The sequence below is a fragment of the Pungitius pungitius genome, chromosome 20, assembly GCF_949316345.1.
Source record: "Pungitius pungitius chromosome 20, fPunPun2.1, whole genome shotgun sequence".
In the NCBI taxonomy this organism is placed as follows: domain Eukaryota; kingdom Metazoa; phylum Chordata; class Actinopteri; order Perciformes; family Gasterosteidae; genus Pungitius; species Pungitius pungitius.
The window spans coordinates 11,633,757-11,653,070 of NC_084919.1; the positions used below are offsets into that span (position 1 = coordinate 11,633,757).

At 40.8% G+C, this 19,314-nt stretch overlaps 4 protein-coding genes across 9 annotated transcripts; 3 read left to right on the forward strand and 1 right to left on the reverse strand.

The window, feature by feature from the left end:
- The first annotated feature begins 76 nt into the window (after positions 1-76).
- Positions 77-4,219, forward strand: cnr1 (cannabinoid receptor 1). 2 transcript variants are annotated; one of them, XM_037449120.2, is made up of 2 exons: positions 77-553; positions 1,228-4,219. In XM_037449120.2, the coding sequence occupies exon 2, from the start codon at positions 1,273-1,275 to the stop codon at positions 2,674-2,676; it is 1,404 nt and encodes a 467-aa protein (XP_037305017.2). In that variant the 5' UTR covers positions 77-553; positions 1,228-1,272; the 3' UTR covers positions 2,677-4,219. The 2 variants fall into 2 exon arrangements, with proteins under 2 accessions (XP_037305017.2, XP_037305016.2); XM_037449119.2 differs by having other exon boundaries at positions 82-558.
- Positions 4,220-5,551: 1,332 nt separating this feature from the next.
- On the forward strand, positions 5,552-8,548 carry akirin2 (akirin 2). Its single transcript, XM_037449152.2, has 5 exons — positions 5,552-6,079; positions 6,613-6,747; positions 6,943-7,092; positions 7,196-7,267; positions 7,956-8,548. Exons 1-5 carry the CDS (start codon positions 5,908-5,910, stop codon positions 7,964-7,966), a joined length of 540 nt encoding a protein of 179 aa, XP_037305049.1. The 5' UTR covers positions 5,552-5,907; the 3' UTR covers positions 7,967-8,548.
- Positions 8,549-9,090: 542 nt separating this feature from the next.
- Positions 9,091-15,623, forward strand: rars2 (arginyl-tRNA synthetase 2, mitochondrial). 4 transcript variants are annotated; one of them, XM_062559557.1, is made up of 21 exons: positions 9,091-9,232; positions 9,419-9,492; positions 9,612-9,714; positions 10,349-10,432; positions 10,524-10,624; positions 10,715-10,770; positions 11,010-11,093; positions 11,176-11,252; positions 11,371-11,529; positions 11,621-11,727; positions 12,204-12,299; positions 12,396-12,456; positions 12,592-12,668; positions 12,974-13,098; positions 13,237-13,304; positions 13,420-13,529; positions 14,310-14,405; positions 14,501-14,575; positions 14,677-14,740; positions 15,189-15,303; positions 15,386-15,623. In XM_062559557.1, exons 1-20 carry the CDS (start codon positions 9,197-9,199, stop codon positions 15,273-15,275), a joined length of 1,740 nt encoding a protein of 579 aa, XP_062415541.1. In that variant the 5' UTR covers positions 9,091-9,196; the 3' UTR covers positions 15,276-15,303; positions 15,386-15,623. The 4 variants fall into 4 exon arrangements, with proteins under 4 accessions (XP_062415541.1, XP_062415542.1, XP_037305001.2 ...); XM_062559558.1 differs by having other exon boundaries at positions 15,189-15,299; XM_037449104.2 differs by lacking the exon at positions 15,386-15,623 and having other exon boundaries at positions 15,189-15,345.
- Positions 14,549-18,821, reverse strand: slc35a1 (solute carrier family 35 member A1). 2 transcript variants are annotated; one of them, XM_037449143.2, is made up of 9 exons: positions 18,690-18,821; positions 18,561-18,619; positions 18,220-18,397; positions 17,510-17,669; positions 17,002-17,154; positions 16,793-16,859; positions 16,414-16,590; positions 16,190-16,324; positions 14,549-16,082 (listed from the first exon to the last, which is right to left on the reverse strand). In XM_037449143.2, the coding sequence occupies exons 2-9, from the start codon at positions 18,568-18,570 to the stop codon at positions 15,949-15,951; spliced, it is 1,014 nt and encodes a 337-aa protein (XP_037305040.1). In that variant the 5' UTR covers positions 18,571-18,619; positions 18,690-18,821; the 3' UTR covers positions 14,549-15,948. The 2 variants fall into 2 exon arrangements, with proteins under 2 accessions (XP_037305040.1, XP_062415543.1); XM_062559559.1 differs by having other exon boundaries at positions 18,561-18,800.
- Positions 18,822-19,314: the final 493 nt, after the last annotated feature.

Below are 19,314 nucleotides of genomic sequence, written 5' to 3' on the forward strand. Positions count from 1 at the left end.
TTATGAATTAGGAAGATAAAACGTCCATTCAAAGCTAAAGCCGTCTCTTGGTGCTTTGTGCCGTGGTGATGCCGGTCCTTTGTTCAAGGCGCACCGACTAGGAGGAGCTTTGGTAATTCAAATCAGATCCTTTTTTCATAAGCCCCCACTGTCGTCTCCCTTGTTCCCATGTGCGCCGCACTTAACCGCTTCATGGGTTGGGCCGATAGCGCTCCGTTGATCACGTGACGGAGCTTGTAGGAGCGACTCTTCATAAAGTGTGAAGCCACAGAGAAAAAGACTGGAGAGACGATGGAGCCAGCAGCAGGAGCAGCAGCTGCAACCTGTGCCCAAGGAGCAGGAGCGCACTCCAAGACGCACACTGACGTCTGATTAACTCGCGTTTTAAAGTATAATGATGATTATGGTAATAATAGTGCTTTTGAATTAATTTAAACACATGCAACATGGATGTCTCCGATTTCATGTAAGATCTGTGCTGGTCAGATGATGCGTTCCTGGATTGGATTAACGCGCGGTTGTTAAGGGCGATTCTGCGCACTTGGAAAATTATGTAAGGTAAAGAACCACTTTTCCTCTTTAAATTGTTTGGCTTCTGGTCTTGGTGTTGTTTTAGTCTGTTTGATGATACTCTATATGATTTGTGTCAAGTATCAACGTTTTTGTTATTCTCTTTTTTTGTTTTATTCCTGAAATAATTTAACACAATAACAATAATTCTATGCATTGATGTTTGAAGATAACTTTATAAATTTTGACCTTGAATCACGTGATAGAAATGATCCCGCCTATAAAGACCTTTTTACTTTTACAGTAATAACACTGCCAAAATGTGAGCATGTGAAAACTAGATTTTTATCCAATCTTTTTCTAGTCAGGTTTGAGACTGCTTTGTCTGATTCTCCACCTCAAAGACAAAAAAAAAAATTCAACCTTAATTCATTAATTTATAATTGTGTATTCAAAGGTACATGGTGCAGGATAATTTACGTATAAAAACATCCGCTCACAGATACCAGGTGTTTTTTTGCCTAATGTGAGAATTATTTATAGTGATCAAAAACATCTGCAGTTGTATAAAAGTATAGATTCCAAATATATGCATAATATGAATGCTATATCATTAAATTATATTTTAATACCAACGGTGCGCACTGCTGCAAATTCAATTTCCTGTCATAATTTACGTTGATCTTTTTTCCAAACACGTGTGTCATCAATTCGTAGGTTGTCCGGGCGTCTTGTGCCGCAGTATTTCCCTCAGACACAGCCATGAAGTCCGTGCTGGACGGTGTGGCGGACACCACCTTCCGGACTATCACATCTGGTTTGCAGTATCTGGGCTCCAACGACGCCGACTACGAGGACCCTCTCAACGATGTAGACTTTAAGGCGGGTTTCTCTCTGCAGAAGCCCCTATCCGCTTTCCGCAGCAACTCCTTTCCGAGCAAACTACCCGCGGACGGGGAACTCATCCTCAAGGGCATCCCCTTCTACCCCACCAATGCCACAGACCTGTTTGGCAACAGGAGCACGTTCAAAGACGAGAGCCTACAGTGTGGGGAGAACTTTATGGACATGGAGTGCTTCATGATCCTGACCCCCAGCCAGCAGCTGGCTGTTGCCGTGATGTCTCTGACTCTCGGCACCTTCACGGTGCTGGAGAACCTGGTGGTGCTCGGCGTCATCTTCCGCTCACGGACCCTCCGCTGCCGACCGTCCTACCACTTCATAGGCAGTCTGGCTGTGGCTGACTTGCTTGGAAGTGTCATATTTGTCTATAGCTTTCTGGACTTCCATGTTTTTCACAGGAAGGACAGCCCCAATGTTTTTCTCTTCAAGCTGGGTGGAGTCACGGCGTCGTTCACTGCGTCCGTGGGGAGCCTTTTTCTCACCGCCATCGACCGCTACATCTCCATACACCGGCCTCTCTCCTACAGACGCATCGTGACACGGACCAAGGCCGTCATTGCCTTTTGCGTGATGTGGACCATCTCCATCGTCATCGCAGTGCTACCTTTGCTGGGCTGGAACTGTAAACGTCTCAATTCCGTTTGCTCAGACATATTCCCTTTAATAGATGAGAATTACCTGCTGTTCTGGATCGGCGTAACCAGCGTTCTGGTTCTTTTCATCATCTACGCTTACATATACATCCTATGGAAGGCCCACCATCACGCTGTGCGCATGCTCAGCCGCACCTCCCAGAAGAGCCTTGTTGTCTACTCAGCAGATGGGACTAAAGTGCAGACCACACGCCCTGAGCAGACACGCATGGACATCCGTCTGGCCAAGACCCTGGTGCTCATCCTGGCGGTGCTGATCATCTGCTGGGGCCCAGTGCTGGCCATCATGGTCTATGACCTCTTCTGGAGGATGGACGATGACAGCAAGACGGTGTTCGCTTTCTGCAGCATGCTGTGTCTGCTCAACTCAACCGTCAATCCAATCATCTACGCCTTGAGGAGCAAGGACATGCGGCATGCCTTCCTCAGCTCCTGCCAAGCCTGCAGGGGCAGTGGCCAGCAGTTGGACAATAGCCTTGAGTCGGACTGCCAGAACAGACATGCCCACATTTCTGCCAACAGGGCTGCAGAGAGCTGCGTGAAGACCACTGTGAAAATTGCCAAAGTAACGATGTCTGTGTCGACCGAAACTTCGGCGGAGGCCGTCTAATTGGCCGTCAAGGGGCAAACTGTAAATGTCATGCTCCCCAAACAATGCCGTTAAGCTAAAAACAGAGAAGGTTAGGAATCCACATAAAAAATTAAAAAAATCCTTTACTGTACATGCTCCCATAGAAGCATTAGCGGTTGCATTACTTCAGGCTGGTCTGCGAGAACATGGTGTGCCAAAGTGCCAAACCATACTGCAAGTTCATAGGAAGGACTCCATTTAAAAGGGTTATCCAAGACTACTATCATTCTTAACCATTGACATCATTATGTCCCGTTAGTTAAGGCATATTATATTTTTGTACTGTGAATTCAGGTTTTGAAAACAATATATCTTCGTTCATGGGATAAGGGGCTACTGACATTTTTAATTTGAGATGTTTACTGTGTTGTTTGGATTTTAAAATGTACCTTGCAAGATAAATATAACACATCTTCTTGTCTTGACTTTACAGGATTCGTGAACATGTTGCATATTGACATTTCACACCGATGGAATGAAACAAAAATAGTGTTGAAATGACTGATTGTTTATTTCCAAAATGAACATTAAACATGTAATTTTAGAACTTCTTCTGACAACACTCAGTGAGTGGCAGCCTGTGTGAAGACATTACGAGAAAGGTGATTCATGCTTAAGATTAAAGAAAAATGAAAAAACAACATATTTATCAAGGTGACATGGAGGTAAATGGACTCAACAGTGTGTCCATTTGGGAAATGGCATTCAATGTGGCAGTGACAATCGTCCCTGTTGTCCATTTCTCCAACCGCTCGCTGTTACACCTATAAAGTAACGTGTCTTTGTTCAAATGTGTACTTAACAACTGTACAGTCTTTTCTTGCTAAATAAAGTGTTCAGATCTACTCCTTCGCCCACACAGACAACACAACAACAAGCTTTTGGCCAAAGCTGGAACACTTCAAAACTGCATTTGGACGCAGTGTGCTGGTCACTACTGTGTAAAAAACGCTTGAAGTAGTTGCCTAGCTACTTTCATCAAATGTACAATTTTATGCTGTGTATGTGTGTGATACCTTGTGACTTGATGCTATATTTCCAACCCCGAGCCTTTTGATCATTGCAGTGAGATGTTTTAGTGCTATTGTTGCAAAGCATAAATAGAAGTGACCCATGCACAGGCCCAGTGGAGGACTTTCAGTGTAAAAACACAGACATACAAAAAATATGTCTGTTGTTGATTTAATGAGCCGAACAAAGAAAATGAGGGTCTTTTCATCAGCTGGTAACTTTTGAAAGAAACTGGGAAGATGTGTTTTTTCTTAAAAAAAAGATGTCAAACTTTAAACCTAGAAATCTCACAGCTCAACTCTTGTGTAGACATTTATCTGGGTGTAAAATTGTTTATCAGTCCGCTTCGCTGCCTCTTGTATTATTGGGTGTTGAAGATCAAAATGTCGACTGTCCAGTGGCTTCTGTACAGTGGTGGCTTGAGGAACCTAGGACTTAAAAACCACAATCAGTCAAGTGTATTTAGTATTGCTGTTTTCAAACGTTTCAATAAAGTTGCTGCTGGTTGTCATTTTGCTTGAAATCATTCGATCGATTACCTGGTGGCGGAAGACAAGATGTGGCACCACAAGCCGCTTAATTCATACAACAATCACTGGTTCAAGAGGAACAGAGAGTGAGAGGAAGCCACGCCACGAACAGACACCCAAGTGGTGACATCAGTGATGTTTCAGTGCCCCCTTGTGGAAGATTAGACATTGTCAATAGTGGCAGCTTCTCCATGGAAAGCTAGTTTGCCACTTTACTGTTATTTCTTGTGACCCTAGTAATGGCAAAAGTAAACATCACATTTTCTGACACCAACATCTACTCGTTTCTTGTTCACCCTTTTTATCTTTTGCCTCAGAGTGACCAGTGAATTACAACACATGTCACCAGGATTTTGCTGATTTATCTACGAAATACTCCCATCTGCAAAAAATCATGAGGCGGGTTTACGGTAAAAGTGGCGGATAAATTGATAATGAAAATAATCTTTAGTTTTCATACCTAGATGCAGGATTATTCAGTGGTGTAGCACTTGTAAATACAACAACATCACTTATCATAAGAACCCATTTTTCATATTGTATTGTTCACATTGTCCAGGAGGTTTTGAAATACCACACATAATCCTCAATTGTTTGTGTATAAAAGCTAGTTGAGGAAGTCGCAATGATGGAAGGGAAATGTCTAAACTTTTGTTTGTTTGTGCAAGGGGTCTCCTAACTTACTGCAACATAGGCAAAGTCATTGATTTTAATCAATAAATGTCCATCACAAATAATTCCCTGCCACCCAACTGCATAAGTATTTATTTTTTGTAAAACTTGACTTAAAACTGTAACGATCTACAGGGAATTAGTTGGCAAGGAGTATCGTTATTTTTTATTTCAAATCCTTTCATTCTTAGGCAGCACAATTATTATTTATTCTGAAATGTAAAATTCTTCCTAATTCCTTCGGGTTCGCATGAAATATTTCAATTGTATGGATAAATACGGCTGATACTGACACATTCTTTTGTTTAGTTACATTTCAGTCAAATACCTATAATATGTAGTAATTTCGTGTAAGTTATAAAGTTCATACAGTGTGGCCTTGTATTTAGTAAAAACGAACTGTATTATATTACGTTGTCTTAAACGTTGCGAAAGGTCTTTACTGCTTTTATGCAGACTTCTTATTTGAAACTGAAACGCTGATGAGATTTGACAGAACGTAAGCAAACGATAAATTTGAAAAGAAGCATCGTTTCAACGTCTTCGGGAAATGTAGTATTTAACTTAATAAAACAATGAACAGTACGGGTGAAAGAACTACAAGTACCAGTATCCGTTATTTCTGTGCGCATGCGCACTTGATTATTTTTACGGAACAAGGTAAACCATTCTGATCAGTTAACGGGCGTAACTCGGAACAACCCCTGCTTTATCTGCAATCATCCGATTGTATTAAACCCTTTCTTTAGATCATTCTGCACAGATCATCTCGAGATATACTTGGTAACGTAATCTATATGAGATTTATCAGCAGAAGGCGACAAGGGACGAAAACTGTTCGGATTTGTCTGCTGTCCAAAATCGCCGCTGCCTTTCGACTTAGCTAATGCTAGCTATAACTAGCGGCACAGAGCGGGGCCCTGGTTAGCAACTTCCCTCGATAACAGACAGATTTAGCCTTTTTATATTTCTGTTTTTGTAAACACACTTCGGCGTGATGGCTTGTGGGGCTACCATGAAAAGGACTCTGGACTTTGATCCACTAATGAGCCAGGCTTCCCCCAAAAGAAGGCGGTGCGCACCGATCACGTCTCCGGTCTCTTCGCCGCAGAAATATTCGCGGATGGAGCCCTCGCCGTTCGGCCAAGTGTCGTCAAGACTCACCACAGGTACGAAAAAAAGAAACTAAAACCGACGTTTTTGTACTGCAATCGTGCTTAAATGTAATCTGATAACACCAGTGTTCATTGTACGGTGGAAGCAGCCGGCCTCCCCCGTTAGCATTAGCATTTCCCGTGTGTAACGCTGCGGGTCTTTTTAAAGGCAAACAAGCCGTGAAGGTGCACGCTGCCGTCAGACGCGCCTCCCAACATGGTCAACACGGCATGGAGGTTTTTTTTAGCAGTTTGTATAAATTTAGTGGTTTTTTTAAACTTAAGTGTGTTTTGTGGAAGTTAAGTAAGGAAATGCCCGGAAACCAAGGGTTCTGGTGGTTTTGAGTAATTCTCTGATGATGTGGTGTTTAATGCCACACCGTATTCCGTCATGAGGTCACGGTGTCTTCCATCAGTCTCAACATATCAAGGCCATAATGAAGTATAAAAATTCTGCAGCGCCTTTGTGTTGACACAGTGAAACATCACTGTGCAAAGATGCCTCCCATATGAGTTGGTGCAAAGAGTGTTTTTCTTTTTTGTTTCAGAGCAAATTTTACACAATATCAAACAGGAGTACAAGCGGCTCCAGAAACGAAGACACCTGGACAGTGGTTTCCAGCAGGCAGACAGCTGCTGCCCTCTGGACCTGCACAATGTCCACAGTGGACCCGCCCTAGCAGGTAGCTGCCATCTTTAGGACAATATTGACCTGTTTGCACAAATTTGGCAACTTATCACATGAATAATCCATCAATCGTTTTGCTGATCAACTTAAACATCTTGTTGATTTTAGTTCCTGTTTAGGATGACCGCATGGATGCTATTTGCTGACATCATTTATTAGATACATTGTATGACGTTATCTCTCACAACAGGGACTTCCTCCGGTGCCTCATCTCCCACCAGAAAAGAGCAGCCTTTATTTTCCCTCAGACAGGTCGGGATGATCTGTGAAAGACTGCTGAAGGAGCGAGAGGACAAAGTCCGCGAGGAGTATGATGAGATGCTTACTACAAAGCTTGCAGGTGTGGTTATGATCATCATTGATATTTTTCTCAAAATGTAGAGTACACCTTTTGTAGAGATAAATCCATACCGTGTGTGAATGAATATTTATTCTTCCAACAGAGCAATATGATGCGTTTGTCAAATTCACGCATGACCAACTGATGCGACGGTTTGGAGAGCAGCCTGCCAGCTGTGAGTACATTCGTTTTAAATCAGTTGTAGCTCGTTAATGAGGCTCTCGGACAATACGCCTTTTCAGTCATCCATAGTTTATAACGCACTGTTACTATTTGTTAAATTGCATGTGAACCACATTGTTGTATCTGCTGTTTAAGAATACATTTAAGTAGGTACAAGCAATGTATTGATATTATAGCTAGTGTAATATGAAACTGGATATCATCTTGGCTTTGGATATTGTAATATGGTGAGTCTTTAAGTTTTAATGCTTGCTGTTCTTCTGTCCATTTCAGCTGCTTTTTTGACTGCATATATTAAGTGTTTACATTTTGCACAGCTGATTGTATCTTGCTGTAATGTAATAGTCTGTGGGTGGGGCCTTGGCTGGTAATCAAACAGTCCTTTCTGCCGTGTGCTGTAAAGAATGCTGCGTTTCCAAGGTGCCCATTAATCGTCGTAATGCCCGCCACTCCACTTAGTTGTTTGTAAAACAAGTATCTGTCTGCCGCTGCTGTTGTGATTCTCAGTGGTCCAAATTTTACCTACATTTAAATTGTCTCCGGTCCCCCCCTCCCGATTCACAGAGCGCCAGTGTATACTCTGATGCAAGTCATACTGCTTGGCTATAAAGCAATCACCTGATGAGGTGAAAAATGTGTCTATTTTAAAGCGTTCTCATTCCTTCATTTATCCTCCACAGATGTTTCCTGAGTGTCAGCGGCCGATATTGAGCATGCAATTTGCTGAAGGCTACTCCGGAAACTCTGGGTCTGATTGGACTTTTCTCTAGCTGTGCCATATTGCCTCTATGTGGACTCAGTTTGTGGTATCCACATTTGCTCTACAGAGTCAGGAGGGCTCCCTGCTGCCAACTTGTTCTAAGGACTATATGTGACGCTTTTCAGTGGCCTCTTAACAATATTTATTTGGCCTTGTTCTGATGCCTTCGTAAAAGGCTGACTGCTACCACACGACCGGGTCTTTTGATTTTATTTCATTTTTTTGTAGTGGATGTGAGTTGGGCAGCTCTCCTACGTGTACATTTAAAAAAAAAGGGATTGAACATTGATGAGTGGATAAACCAGGACTGCCTTTAGACTGGGCTCCAGGAGACGGACAACTAGACTTTTGCAGCATTGTTTTTAAACTGTACTGGCATTTACTGTTATTACATTTGTATACACTGTATTTTTTGTGTGACATTTGTTTATTGTAACAAAATATGATTTTATTTGCTGTAGGTGTTTAAGGGGCTTTGATTCAAGAAACGCAAATAAAGTGTTTACACAAGTATTTGGATTTGTCTTAGTTGTTCTATTTATGACCGTAAGAAGAGGTCACACAAATCGTAAGAGCTGTAGTTTTTTCTACATGTTTCCACCATACTGTTAAGAATTGTTTGTATACTATGCTTAAGACACTACTGTCAATTATCACTGGTACCATTTCTTCTGTAGAGCATTTTGTTGATCTTCAGCTCCAATGAACTGCAAGGGCAGTGGGATTTAAATCAATTTCTGCTGGGGGCACAGTTTTAAATGGCTACAAAGTGTTGTGATGTTTATAGTGGCACCGGAAATCACACCACTGGTTTTCATTTTGATGTGTTATTACAGGCATAGCCTCTAGTAGGTGATTAACACTTTTTATAAATCAATAACATAACAAGAATGTTTCTCATACGTTAGTAACTTATTTAACTGTTATAGGACAACATTTAAGGTGTGAAATCGAAATGAAGTGCCCGTAGGGAGCAACGGAGAAGGTAATCGAACGAACCCTGTCCTTTTACTAAACGACAGCTGTGATTGGACAAACCTAACGGAAGTAGCGTGGTTAGGGCGGAAGTAATGTAGCCGTACCACTGAATGGATCATACAACAATGATAGTTGCCAATTTTGCTACAAGTTTTTGATGTTCTTTTTGCACGTTTAACAAACATGGCTTGTTTCTTCCGAAGGAGAATAGCGGCAAAGGTAACTAAGCCGAAAGTCTTGAAATACTCCACTCTATGCTAATGCTAACTTAGCAGCACGCCTTGACCCTGTCAAAACAACACCGTGGCAGGTCGGACTGTCTGTTGATACTCTCACATCACGGTTTGTATGCAAACTTTGACATGCTATTTATGCTGTGCCTCTCCCGTTTGTCTCGATGTGTAGCTTGCTTGCACGCTGCAGCAGTCGGAGGATGCATTCATTCCAGCTCTTTCAGCGGTTCCGGTTTTTAAAAAACAGTTAAGTTGGTTTATAACTTACTTCGTTAACGACAGTCCTGCGGTGGACAACAATGATGCGGAGTCAAATGTTCCTTGCGTGTATTTTGTTTATAGCTCCCTGAACTTGTTCCCCTCAGACTGACCGCTGACTTCAAACTATCAATCGGCACATTGCGGATGAGCGGGATCATACCTTCCTGTGGAGACATTCAGCTGCAGACCGAGAGCTTGGCCACTCGGGTGAGATTCATGATGGATGAAGTATGTGTTCAGGGCATAGACTTGTTTTGACACCAGGCTGTTTTTCATGACATGGATTCGTCGTAGAGCTTTTTGTCTAAATTGGTTGATATGCAAAAGCATTGGTTGCACTTCTGAGTTGACTGTTGTTATGTCTGTGATCCACCAACAAGAGGAGCTCAGGGACTCCATCACTGCTCCACCAGTTACAGCCAGCGTCAAATCCAAACATGCCTTAGTTTCTTAACCTAACGAAAAATATGTGGATATTTACAAAAAAAGAGAAACGTGTTCTTGCTTTTGTAACTTATAAGACGGACTTTATGATGACCGTCTATACAAGCGTTGCAAATACGATCACAAAGCCACAATCCACACTTGTTATGAGACCTCGTCCCTGCACATCTGTCCTCAAATGAGTGCATCGGCTTCTGTGTAAAGATACCTTTTTCTTTTCCTTGATTGAGTCCTGTGCACATTCACCTTTGAGCTTTCTGTGAATTATTATTGTTGAAATTTATATTCTTTATATTCTTATCTTATTCTACGTACGGAATACTCTGTTTCCCTATTTGTTTGAAACACTCATGTAATATATTTTTATCTTTCTCAAAATCTCTTCTGTGGGTTTCAGTTGAAGCGGGACAGTGTCGTGGAGGACATATCTGCTGGACGTGGAGTGATCAACTTTAAAGTGAATCGCAAACTTCTTGTTCAGGTAATGTGAAATGGATTTTCTTCTGGGGTGAAAACAGTTGTCCTCTCTGCTTCTATTGTGAGTATCATGCATTTGACTACCTCTATTTTAGAAAGTGTTGGAGTCATTTGGGAAGGAGGAGGACGATCAATTTGGGTTAAATAGCGAACTTTTACATACTCTGAAGAGAGGAACAACATTAGTTGAGTACAGGTATGTCTGAGTGTTTGTACATCTTTATTAAGGAAATGCAATGTCTTCCACTTGTTGTCAGGCCGTATTCTTTTTTTATTATTATTGCAGCTCTCCAAATATAGCCAAAAAATTTCATGCTGGACACTTAAGATCTACAATTATTGGTGAGTTTTGGATGAAATTTGTCCAGTAATTGAAACCAGATCAGTTATATAGATATTTAGTGAGTGAGTTGCACTGTGAACTACACAATAACCAGTATTACCTCATTAAAGATATCTCTAATGTATACATAATGACAAGATTTTAAAGTAAATAATTGCCTTTTTTATCAATTTGGTCCTATACCCATTAGACATTAGTGACATTTCAAAATAAATAAACACAAAGTCTTTATTTTCAGGTAACTTTATTGCTAATCTAAAGCAGTGTCTTGGTAACAACGTAATTCGGATGAACTACCTTGGAGACTGGGGTATGCAGTTTGGTGAGTAAGAGCTGTGCAAATATTCAACAGGTGAATGATTCTCTTTCAATGAATTAAATTGTTTTCCAATCATGGATTTTAGGTTTGCTCGGGGCTGGATTTGGTAAATTTGGATGTCAGGAGAAACTGAAACAGAATCCCTTACAGCATCTGTTTGAGGTTGAGTTACATGTTACATTTTGTTTTTATTACTATAGTTACATGTAAAATCAATTTGTTTCAATAAAAAGTGTTAAACATGAACCACATGGTAAAAATGATGTTTGTTGTCTTGCAGGTTTATGTTCAAGTTAACAAGGATGCAGAGCAAAATGAGGAAATGATGCAGGCTGCCAGAGACTTCTTTAGACAGCTGGAACAGCACGACAGCGAGGCTTTGTCGTTATGGCAACAGTTCAGAGAGATCACAGTTGACGAGTATCAACGTGTTTACAAGGTACAACCAGCTGGAGTGAATAACATGCCTGACCAATATCCGAAGAATGAATATAATCAACTGTAGAATTGACATTCATGTTTAAATCCAGCGGTTAGGGGTCCACTTTGACATTTACTCCGGGGAATCCTTTCACCAACATCAAGCCCAGGAGGTGGTGCAGAAGCTTCAGAGTCAAGGCCTCCTGAAAACCTCTGAGTATGTGACTTATAAAGCGTTTAGTCAGGAGCTCCTATGCCAAGGTTAAATGTATCAAACGATTGGGTGCCACACTTTATATGGTTTATTCACAATCCCTCCAACAGCCACTAACACCAGGTTGAGTTTTCTCAGAGCATCTGATCTATTGGTGGCTAAAGAATCTCAACAAATATAACATGGGTGTTTGTGAAATAAATGAGCGGTCACTGATTTTGTGTGGCAAGGTGTTGTTCCCTACATCTTTTTAGATTCAAGTGTATTGTCTTTGCACAGAATACTGAGAAAATAAGCAGCATATAAACTGGAGTATACATAGTAAAGTGCAGAGTTCGGTAATTTACTTATGCATACATATGCATTGAATTTTCTTTGTATACGTTTATTTCATGGGTTACAATAATTGAATTAATTGCCATCAACATTGCTGTGTTAATGTTAGCTAACCCTGAGCTTAGAAGGATTTGTATTTACAGGAAAGGAACCGGTGTCGTGGATCTCTCCACCACTAAAGACATGAGCAGCGTCAGCACAGTGCTCCGCAGCGACGGCACAACGCTCTACATCACCAGGTCTGCTCTGCTACAACTGAATATTGTACTCAATACTATTTGAATGCATAGTGCATAATAACATTTGCAATAATGGTTTTTTTCTCTGTATTTAAGAGATCTTGCTGCAGCAATTGACCGAAAAGAAAAGTACCATTTTGATGAGATGATTTATGTGGTAAGGAAACGGATGCACTTTAACAAAAGAAAACTGAGCCCATTTCATCTGTGTTTATAACCAAATCCAGAGCCACATTCGCTACTACTAATGATCTTTTCTAATTTGCTGCATCTCATCTATTTTTTTTTTAAGACAGATAAAAGTCAAGCGAACCACTTCCACCAGCTGTTCCACATCCTGCTTGCTATGGGACATTCTTGGGCTGACAGGTAGCAACAAAACATTTACAACTACACAGGGTATGGAAGCTCCTGGCCCATGGCTAATGCTAGTTGTTAATCAGATCTTAGAAATCAAAGAACAGTTTTATTAAATCTGACGGAAGAAGTTGAACATTTTCTTTCAGAATGTATTATAAATTACACCCATTTCTCATAATGAAAATTCAAGTTTTGCTGATGATCCATTTTTAAAGTTTAAATGAAGGACCTTGTTACAGTATATATATTTTTTGTAAATATAGTACCGCTTGTTTGTAGTCCGTAAAGGAAATAAATGACACCTCTGGTTGCAGGTGTGAGCATGTGCCCTTTGGCCTGGTGCGGGGTATGAAGACCAGGAGGGGTGAGGTGGTGTTTCTGGAGGACGTGCTGGATGAAGCTCGGGCCAGGATGCTCCACAACATGAACCAGTCAAAAAGTAGGCGCTCCTCCACTGCTGTGTTTAGCGGCTGTCACGAGGGAGGCAAATGGGTCTATCGATCTCGTTTGAAATGTCAAATACTAAGAAAACCTGACAATTTAAGAACAAAGAGCCCTTATTTCTATATTTTCACAGCAACAAAGGAAATGGACAACCCAGAAGACACAGCAGAGAAGGTGGGAATCAGTGCTCTAATAGTGCAGGTTAGTTGTTAGGTTTTAACCCTTACCTCTACTCCCTACCATCAATTAGTCTAATTTCCTGATTCATCTGAACAAGGTGAGTAGAAGATTCTTTTTTCCATTGACTTTGTTTCAGGACTTCAAAGGGCCGCGGGAGTCGGACTACACGTTTGACTGGGACAGGATGCTGCAGGCTCAAGGAGACACGGGGGTTTTCCTCCAGTACACACACGCTCGACTCCACAGGTCTGACAATAGCAACAATGATAGTCACGCATTTAATGTATAGCACTAACCCAAACCCTAGTGCCACAGAGCCAGCAAAAACATAAATGATGAAACTCTGCTCAGTCTGTTGTTTTGAAGACTTAGTTGAGTGATTTTTTTGTAGCTTTTTGTTTCAGTAGGGTTGAAACAAAATGGTTTTATATTTACCAATTTGTTAATTAGATATTACCCCTTGTTTTTGTTTTATTTACTTTTGCATTTTCTTTTTATTTAATTTTCATTTTGATCAACTAATTGATCAATTGTTCATGTTTGAGGTCATTTTTCATTTTAGGTGGTGTAGCAACATGTTTTCAGTTGGTGGCATCTGGAACTTCACCAATAGACTTAATTCCGATCACTGGTGTTTTAATTAGCTGCTAGGTTGGTTAATCTATAACATTGGATTCATATTTTAGAAACTGATCATATGTTTAACTACCAACAATAGCTGTAAGAATAATCTACTGGTGTTAAAGTCTGAAAAGTTGTTCCACGTAAAGTGGCCTGAAAAGTTAAATTACAATTAAATTAATCAATTAATCAATAACCATCCACCACTGCGTTATCTTGCACTGCCAGGAAACTTTGTTTCATTTAAAATACAGCCATTTAAAGTTCCTAATCTACTGTAACATTAAAGAGAAAGAAATAATACTCATGTTCAGTTTTAAGGATAAAAACAAATCAAAGAATATAAAAATACTCTCCATGTGTACCCCAAAAACATGAGCACGGACTCATTTTATCCCACTGCAGTTTAATACAGAGGCATGAAGGCGTCGGAGGAGTTCTGTTTGATCCCTCCCTCCTTCTCGAGCAGACGAGCATCACCGTCCTGCAGCACCTTCTTCGGTAAGCAAACCACGTTGTATCCCAGATGGCAAATGTTGTCAGTGTCTTATCACTGTTTGCTCAATACTTAATAAATACCTCCATGTTCTCTGTAGCTACGATGAAGTGATATACCAGTCGGCCAAGGATCTGCAGCCCAAACACCTGGTCAACTTTTTATTGAAGCTGTGGTAAGAAGGATGTTGGTCTTGAGGGTTTGCCCGGGCGCTTGTGATGACATGGTGGTACAACTGTGTACTTAAGAGTATTATTGATGTCATTTCTCTTGCAGCCATCTGATCGCCTCAGCACACAGAGAGCTGCCAGTGAAAGGAAGCTCTCGGGATGTTGCACAGGTAGAAAGAATTGACATTTACATGCGTTTTCATTCTTAAATGCTATTAATGGAGTACTTTAGTACATTAAATATACAAAACAAAAAGTACATTGTTTGCCCCTTTTAGCTTCTGAATTTAATTAAACATGTCCAGTCACAGATTAGATTCCGTTATTACGAATTTGACCCCAAATGCTTCTGAGTTGTTTGTTAATTTTCTGCAGCAGAAAACATTTGCATGACACTTTTACAGATGGTCACATGTTATAGTTTTACATTGCCCGTCTGACAAAATGGCACTTTTTTAGATACGGATAATACAGCAAAACAGCCACTCTCTCCAACATCACAGAAAAAGATCAGTCTTTTAATGCACTAATGAGCAAAAGCCAGAACAAATGCAAAATTACTTCCCAGATTCATACAAAAACAAATAAAAAATGTTCTTATTTGCTGAATGTCAACAGGCAAGGTTACAGCTGTTCAGTGGCACCCGCTCAGTCCTGGCCAATGGGATGAAGATCCTGGGCATCACGCCAGTAGATCAAATGTGAAACTCAACTGTTACTTCAACTGCTGTAGGTACGAACTGCTTCAATATATATATATATATATATATATATACCACGTTCCTTCTATTGTGTCAGGTATTTTCCATCCACAGACTGCGGTGGGATGAGGCTCAACTCAACCTATTGTACAGAGTGATTACGTACGTCAACATGCTGTCCAACTGGTTCTAAGTTCCTTTAACAAGGTGTAACCAGGTACAAGGGTCATGCCGAGCAAAAAAGGTGTTATAATGAATGCAACACACATGTGATATTATTACAAAATGGTCATTTCTTTTGATTCGCATTCAGCAGCATTTGATATGGAAAATAAAATTGCAGTGAAAAACAGTCATGATAAGTTGTGATCTTGATACTTCCCCTAGAACAGATCGATGGAGGAATCAAAACAAGGTCCTGTGGCTGAAGGAATTTACAAAGTTTCACAAATTGCATCATAACATTTATAAACTTTGAGCAAGCCAGTCTAAGATCAAGAAGAAAAAAAAATTGATCAATGAAAAGATTGTATCTACAAGTGGACCAAAAGCAGCAGTCTATGGTGGACTGAACACACTGACGGACGGGAGCTTGTTTAGGTCGCTGAAAAAAAGTGTCCCCTCCCCATAAAACTGACCACGTCCACCACAGAGAGAGACTGCTGCAGGTTGGCGGCTCACACAGTGATCAGCCTCTGTTTGGATTGCTTGTCTGCATCTTCCCGGTTCAGCCTTAATGTTTCAGTCTTTGGAAGTCCATACAGGTAGATGGAAACACACACCAAGAGTGCTCCAGAGGCAAACGAGAATGCTGCACAACAGGAAAAAATTTGGCAAAATGATTCACCTCACCTCACATCACGAGCCAGAAGGGCTTGGAAAAGCAACAATGCGGTCATGTGAAACTGGCTTGCTTACTTATCTGTAATCCAAACATGAAGACAGACGCCACTGTTGAGAGAACGATGGCGGCTGCAGCAGAGAAGCCTTTCATGATGTTGTCGGTGTACTTTACTACCACCGACGTGTAGAGACCGCCCACACTGGCCAACACTGGCAGCACACAGAGCAGTTTCAGTTAAAATTCTGCCATGGCGAGTGAAATCAAAACCGAAAACGTTGCCAGGTTCAGCTGTACTTACGTACTACGAAGCACACCATGGGCGTGTAACCGAAGAAGAAGCCGTTCTCCAGGACATTCTCGCCATCGGTTATGCAAACACCAATTAGTGTGACGACAATACCAGAAATGTACATCTGGATGTTTCTCACCCACAGAGACGTGTCTGAGCTCTTCAACACCTTCTCAAAGTACACACCTTAAATCATAAAGCAGACACATAACTCTCATTGCAACGTCAATACTCAATAATGTTAAAAACAGATCAGCAATTAAAATCAATTAACAGATTGAGAAAAATCATCAGCTGGTAGCACATGCGTTTGTATGGTAACTAAATCATAATTGGACAAGGATGGTCCAACAGCAGGGATTTTTCCAGTATCCATCGCCGAGTTTACCTGCAAACCCTGAACAAACGACCGCAATAGCAATGGCAACGAATCCAAGAAAAGGATTTTGCTCAATCTGGGAAAAAAAAAAAAAAGACATGAGCCACATGAAACAGTGAATATCATTGACATTTTGATCCACCATAGATTCACAGGCTATATATTATATTTAAGTGGATAGAATGTTTGTAACGTTTAAATTGTAATGCCACCCCCACCTGAACCTTCGTGGACTGTGCAGGCTTCCATTGGACGAGTGTCACGCCGCCGCAGAGCATGAAGACCGAGAACCACTGCAGGCGGCCAAGGGATCGGTTCAGCATGAGGACCGTGCATAAGGCCGTGCACGGAATCTTCAGCTGATAGGTCACCTGCACAGATGAACATTAGTTAGCTCTAAACACTAAAGAAGTTTCTAAAAAGTTAGGTGGACAGCAACACAAAACATTCATTGGTTCCCGTGTCTCTGTATGAATTAGCATTCATTAGGTTTTGAACATGCTGCCATTGTTTCTTCGAATGTGTTCTTATTTGTTTTTTTTAAACATTTTTGTAGACCTAAAGAAGCAAGCCAATAATAAAATAAATAATTTTTTCAGTCAAATAATTAACAAGTATAAAATGAAATTGTTTCATTACATTGAGTGACAAAATTGTTTTTATTTTATGCACACACATTCAATCAGTCATTGTGTTACGAGTGCCATAACTACATTCAGTTCCTACCTGATACACTGCAGCATCAAGGTTACTCAAGGCAAGAAATGCCATGTTATTCTGAATTGCGTACACTATGGATGGCACGCTCAGCTTCAGCAGTTCTCTTGGGCTGCATAACACGTGTTCCACTAAAGTGTTCTTCAGTCTGGTGGGGCTCCCTGTTTCTCTGAGAGAAGAGGTATAAAACAGGCTCATTAAAAGGTGTTAAAATACTTCATATTTCACTTAAATAGGACATGTATTCCACTTGTGGGTATTGTTAAATCGTTTTACTTGAATTTCCTTCAAACATCTACATGTGTTTAGGAACAGAGGACTTAACAGTGTTGGACATGTTTGTACAGACCAGGAAGGAAGCTCAGAGCCTTTGATCATTTAGTGGTTGTTTAAATAGTTTAGTAGTTGTAAGCAAATAAGGTAACCGCCAAGAGATTATAAATGGAAACTACTACATACAGTCAACATAAGTAAGAATATCTGTTCTGAATGAATTCCTATGTTAAATAGTCCTGGTCCCTGCAGTTAATATCCCTTACTACTTAATACTCTCATAACAAACAAATATGAACATTTGACGTCATCCTTTCCTATGACGTGATGTTGCATCTCGAGACCTCACCCATTCACTCACTTTTTCCCAGTTGGGAATTACAGAACCCCCTTTTGCCACATTCATAGCATTCTTGTTTGTTGCACCGATGCTACGCAGCACTTACTTTGACAGCATCCCCAGACTGAGGATCAACTTAATGACTTCGGAGAGGCACACCGCAGTGGTGGAGAAGTACAGGTCCGAGGAAATGGTCCTCGTGTACCGCAGGGTCACCGTGTACGTAGCGGCTACCAGTGTCATCACTGTCAGGCAGTACAGTTTGAAGACGACGCTCACATTTTCTGTGAAGGGACGACGTGGACATTTGGTGACACATGTTAAAAATTAACTTAACGTTAAATAGAATAAATGACGTTACTGCTATTTGTCTCAGTGTCTTCATTTGATAGACTCAGGGCTAACGTTTGGCTATCATGCTAGCTGATAATAAATCAATAAACTCACCGAGAGCCATGTTTTGCTGTTCTTCGTATCCGTCCAAATGGAATGGGAGTCAATATTTGCTGTCAAAATTACATCGTTAGTTGAAGGAGGTGTGTCCAGATTTGACGTGTTGCTCGACCTGTTACCGACCTGCCAACATTGTGGGAACCTAGTTCGGGTTTTTCTTGCATAGTGGCCCGAGCTGACATTACCCAGAATGCAGCGCGAGTCAACATTGCGGAGAGTGCGTTCGATTTCCGTCTATCGACGTCCTGCTTGATTTAGAAGTCTTGAGTGACCTCGTTGAATTGACTTCATGCTCGTTGCGTCTGGAGTTAAGGATTCTCAACCCTAATTCTCCCGAGGGACGAAACGTCCAACGTAATTAAGAAAAGAACAGGCTGTGTGATTGGTTGATTTAGGAATGTAACGTTACTAAAATGAACAATGGACTTAAAAGGTTCTTGATGTCACACTACATTGCAGTTATTTCATTTGATGTCGTCAAGCTTTTATTTCTTGTCTGCATGCCTAACGTAATATTTACACGTTTTTTATTTGACGGTTTTTATAACGAAAGGCGGCAAGTCTCATTACTGCACACTAGTTTTTAAATGGCAAAACTGGCTTGGCTCTAGTACCAACAAATATATAGGCTAGTAATGCAATTAACAATCCACGCATACATAAAACAATCATTTCCCCAAAAGTTTTTTATTTCAGGAAGGACACAATATTTAAATTGAAATCAGGAAAGGCATGCATTAAAACACGG

What these genes read in the sequence shown, in the direction of transcription:
- cnr1 (XM_037449120.2), top strand. Translation starts at nt 1,273, where the DNA reads ATGAAGTCCGTGCTGGACGGTGTGGCGGACACCACCTTCCGGACTATC.
- akirin2 (XM_037449152.2), top strand. Translation starts at nt 5,908, where the DNA reads ATGGCTTGTGGGGCTACCATGAAAAGGACTCTGGACTTTGATCCACTA. An exon ending in GTCGTCAAGACTCACCACAG is followed by an intron (nt 6,080 to 6,612) that starts GTACGAAAAAAA and finishes TTTTTGTTTCAG; the next exon opens with AGCAAATTTTACACAATATC. An exon ending in CAGTGGACCCGCCCTAGCAG is followed by an intron (nt 6,748 to 6,942) that starts GTAGCTGCCATC and finishes CTCTCACAACAG; the next exon opens with GGACTTCCTCCGGTGCCTCA.
- rars2 (XM_062559557.1), top strand. Translation starts at nt 9,197, where the DNA reads ATGGCTTGTTTCTTCCGAAGGAGAATAGCGGCAAAG. An exon ending in CAACATGAACCAGTCAAAAA is followed by an intron (nt 13,099 to 13,236) that starts GTAGGCGCTCCT and finishes ATATTTTCACAG; the next exon opens with CAACAAAGGAAATGGACAAC. An exon ending in AACTTTTTATTGAAGCTGTG is followed by an intron (nt 14,576 to 14,676) that starts GTAAGAAGGATG and finishes TTTCTCTTGCAG; the next exon opens with CCATCTGATCGCCTCAGCAC.
- slc35a1 (XM_037449143.2), bottom strand. An exon ending in CGTTTGTTCAGGGTTTGCAG is followed by an intron (nt 16,591 to 16,792) that starts GTAAACTCGGCG and finishes TTATGATTTAAG; the next exon opens with GTGTGTACTTTGAGAAGGTG. An exon ending in CATGGTGTGCTTCGTAGTAC is followed by an intron (nt 16,325 to 16,413) that starts GTAAGTACAGCT and finishes GTGTGCTGCCAG; the next exon opens with TGTTGGCCAGTGTGGGCGGT.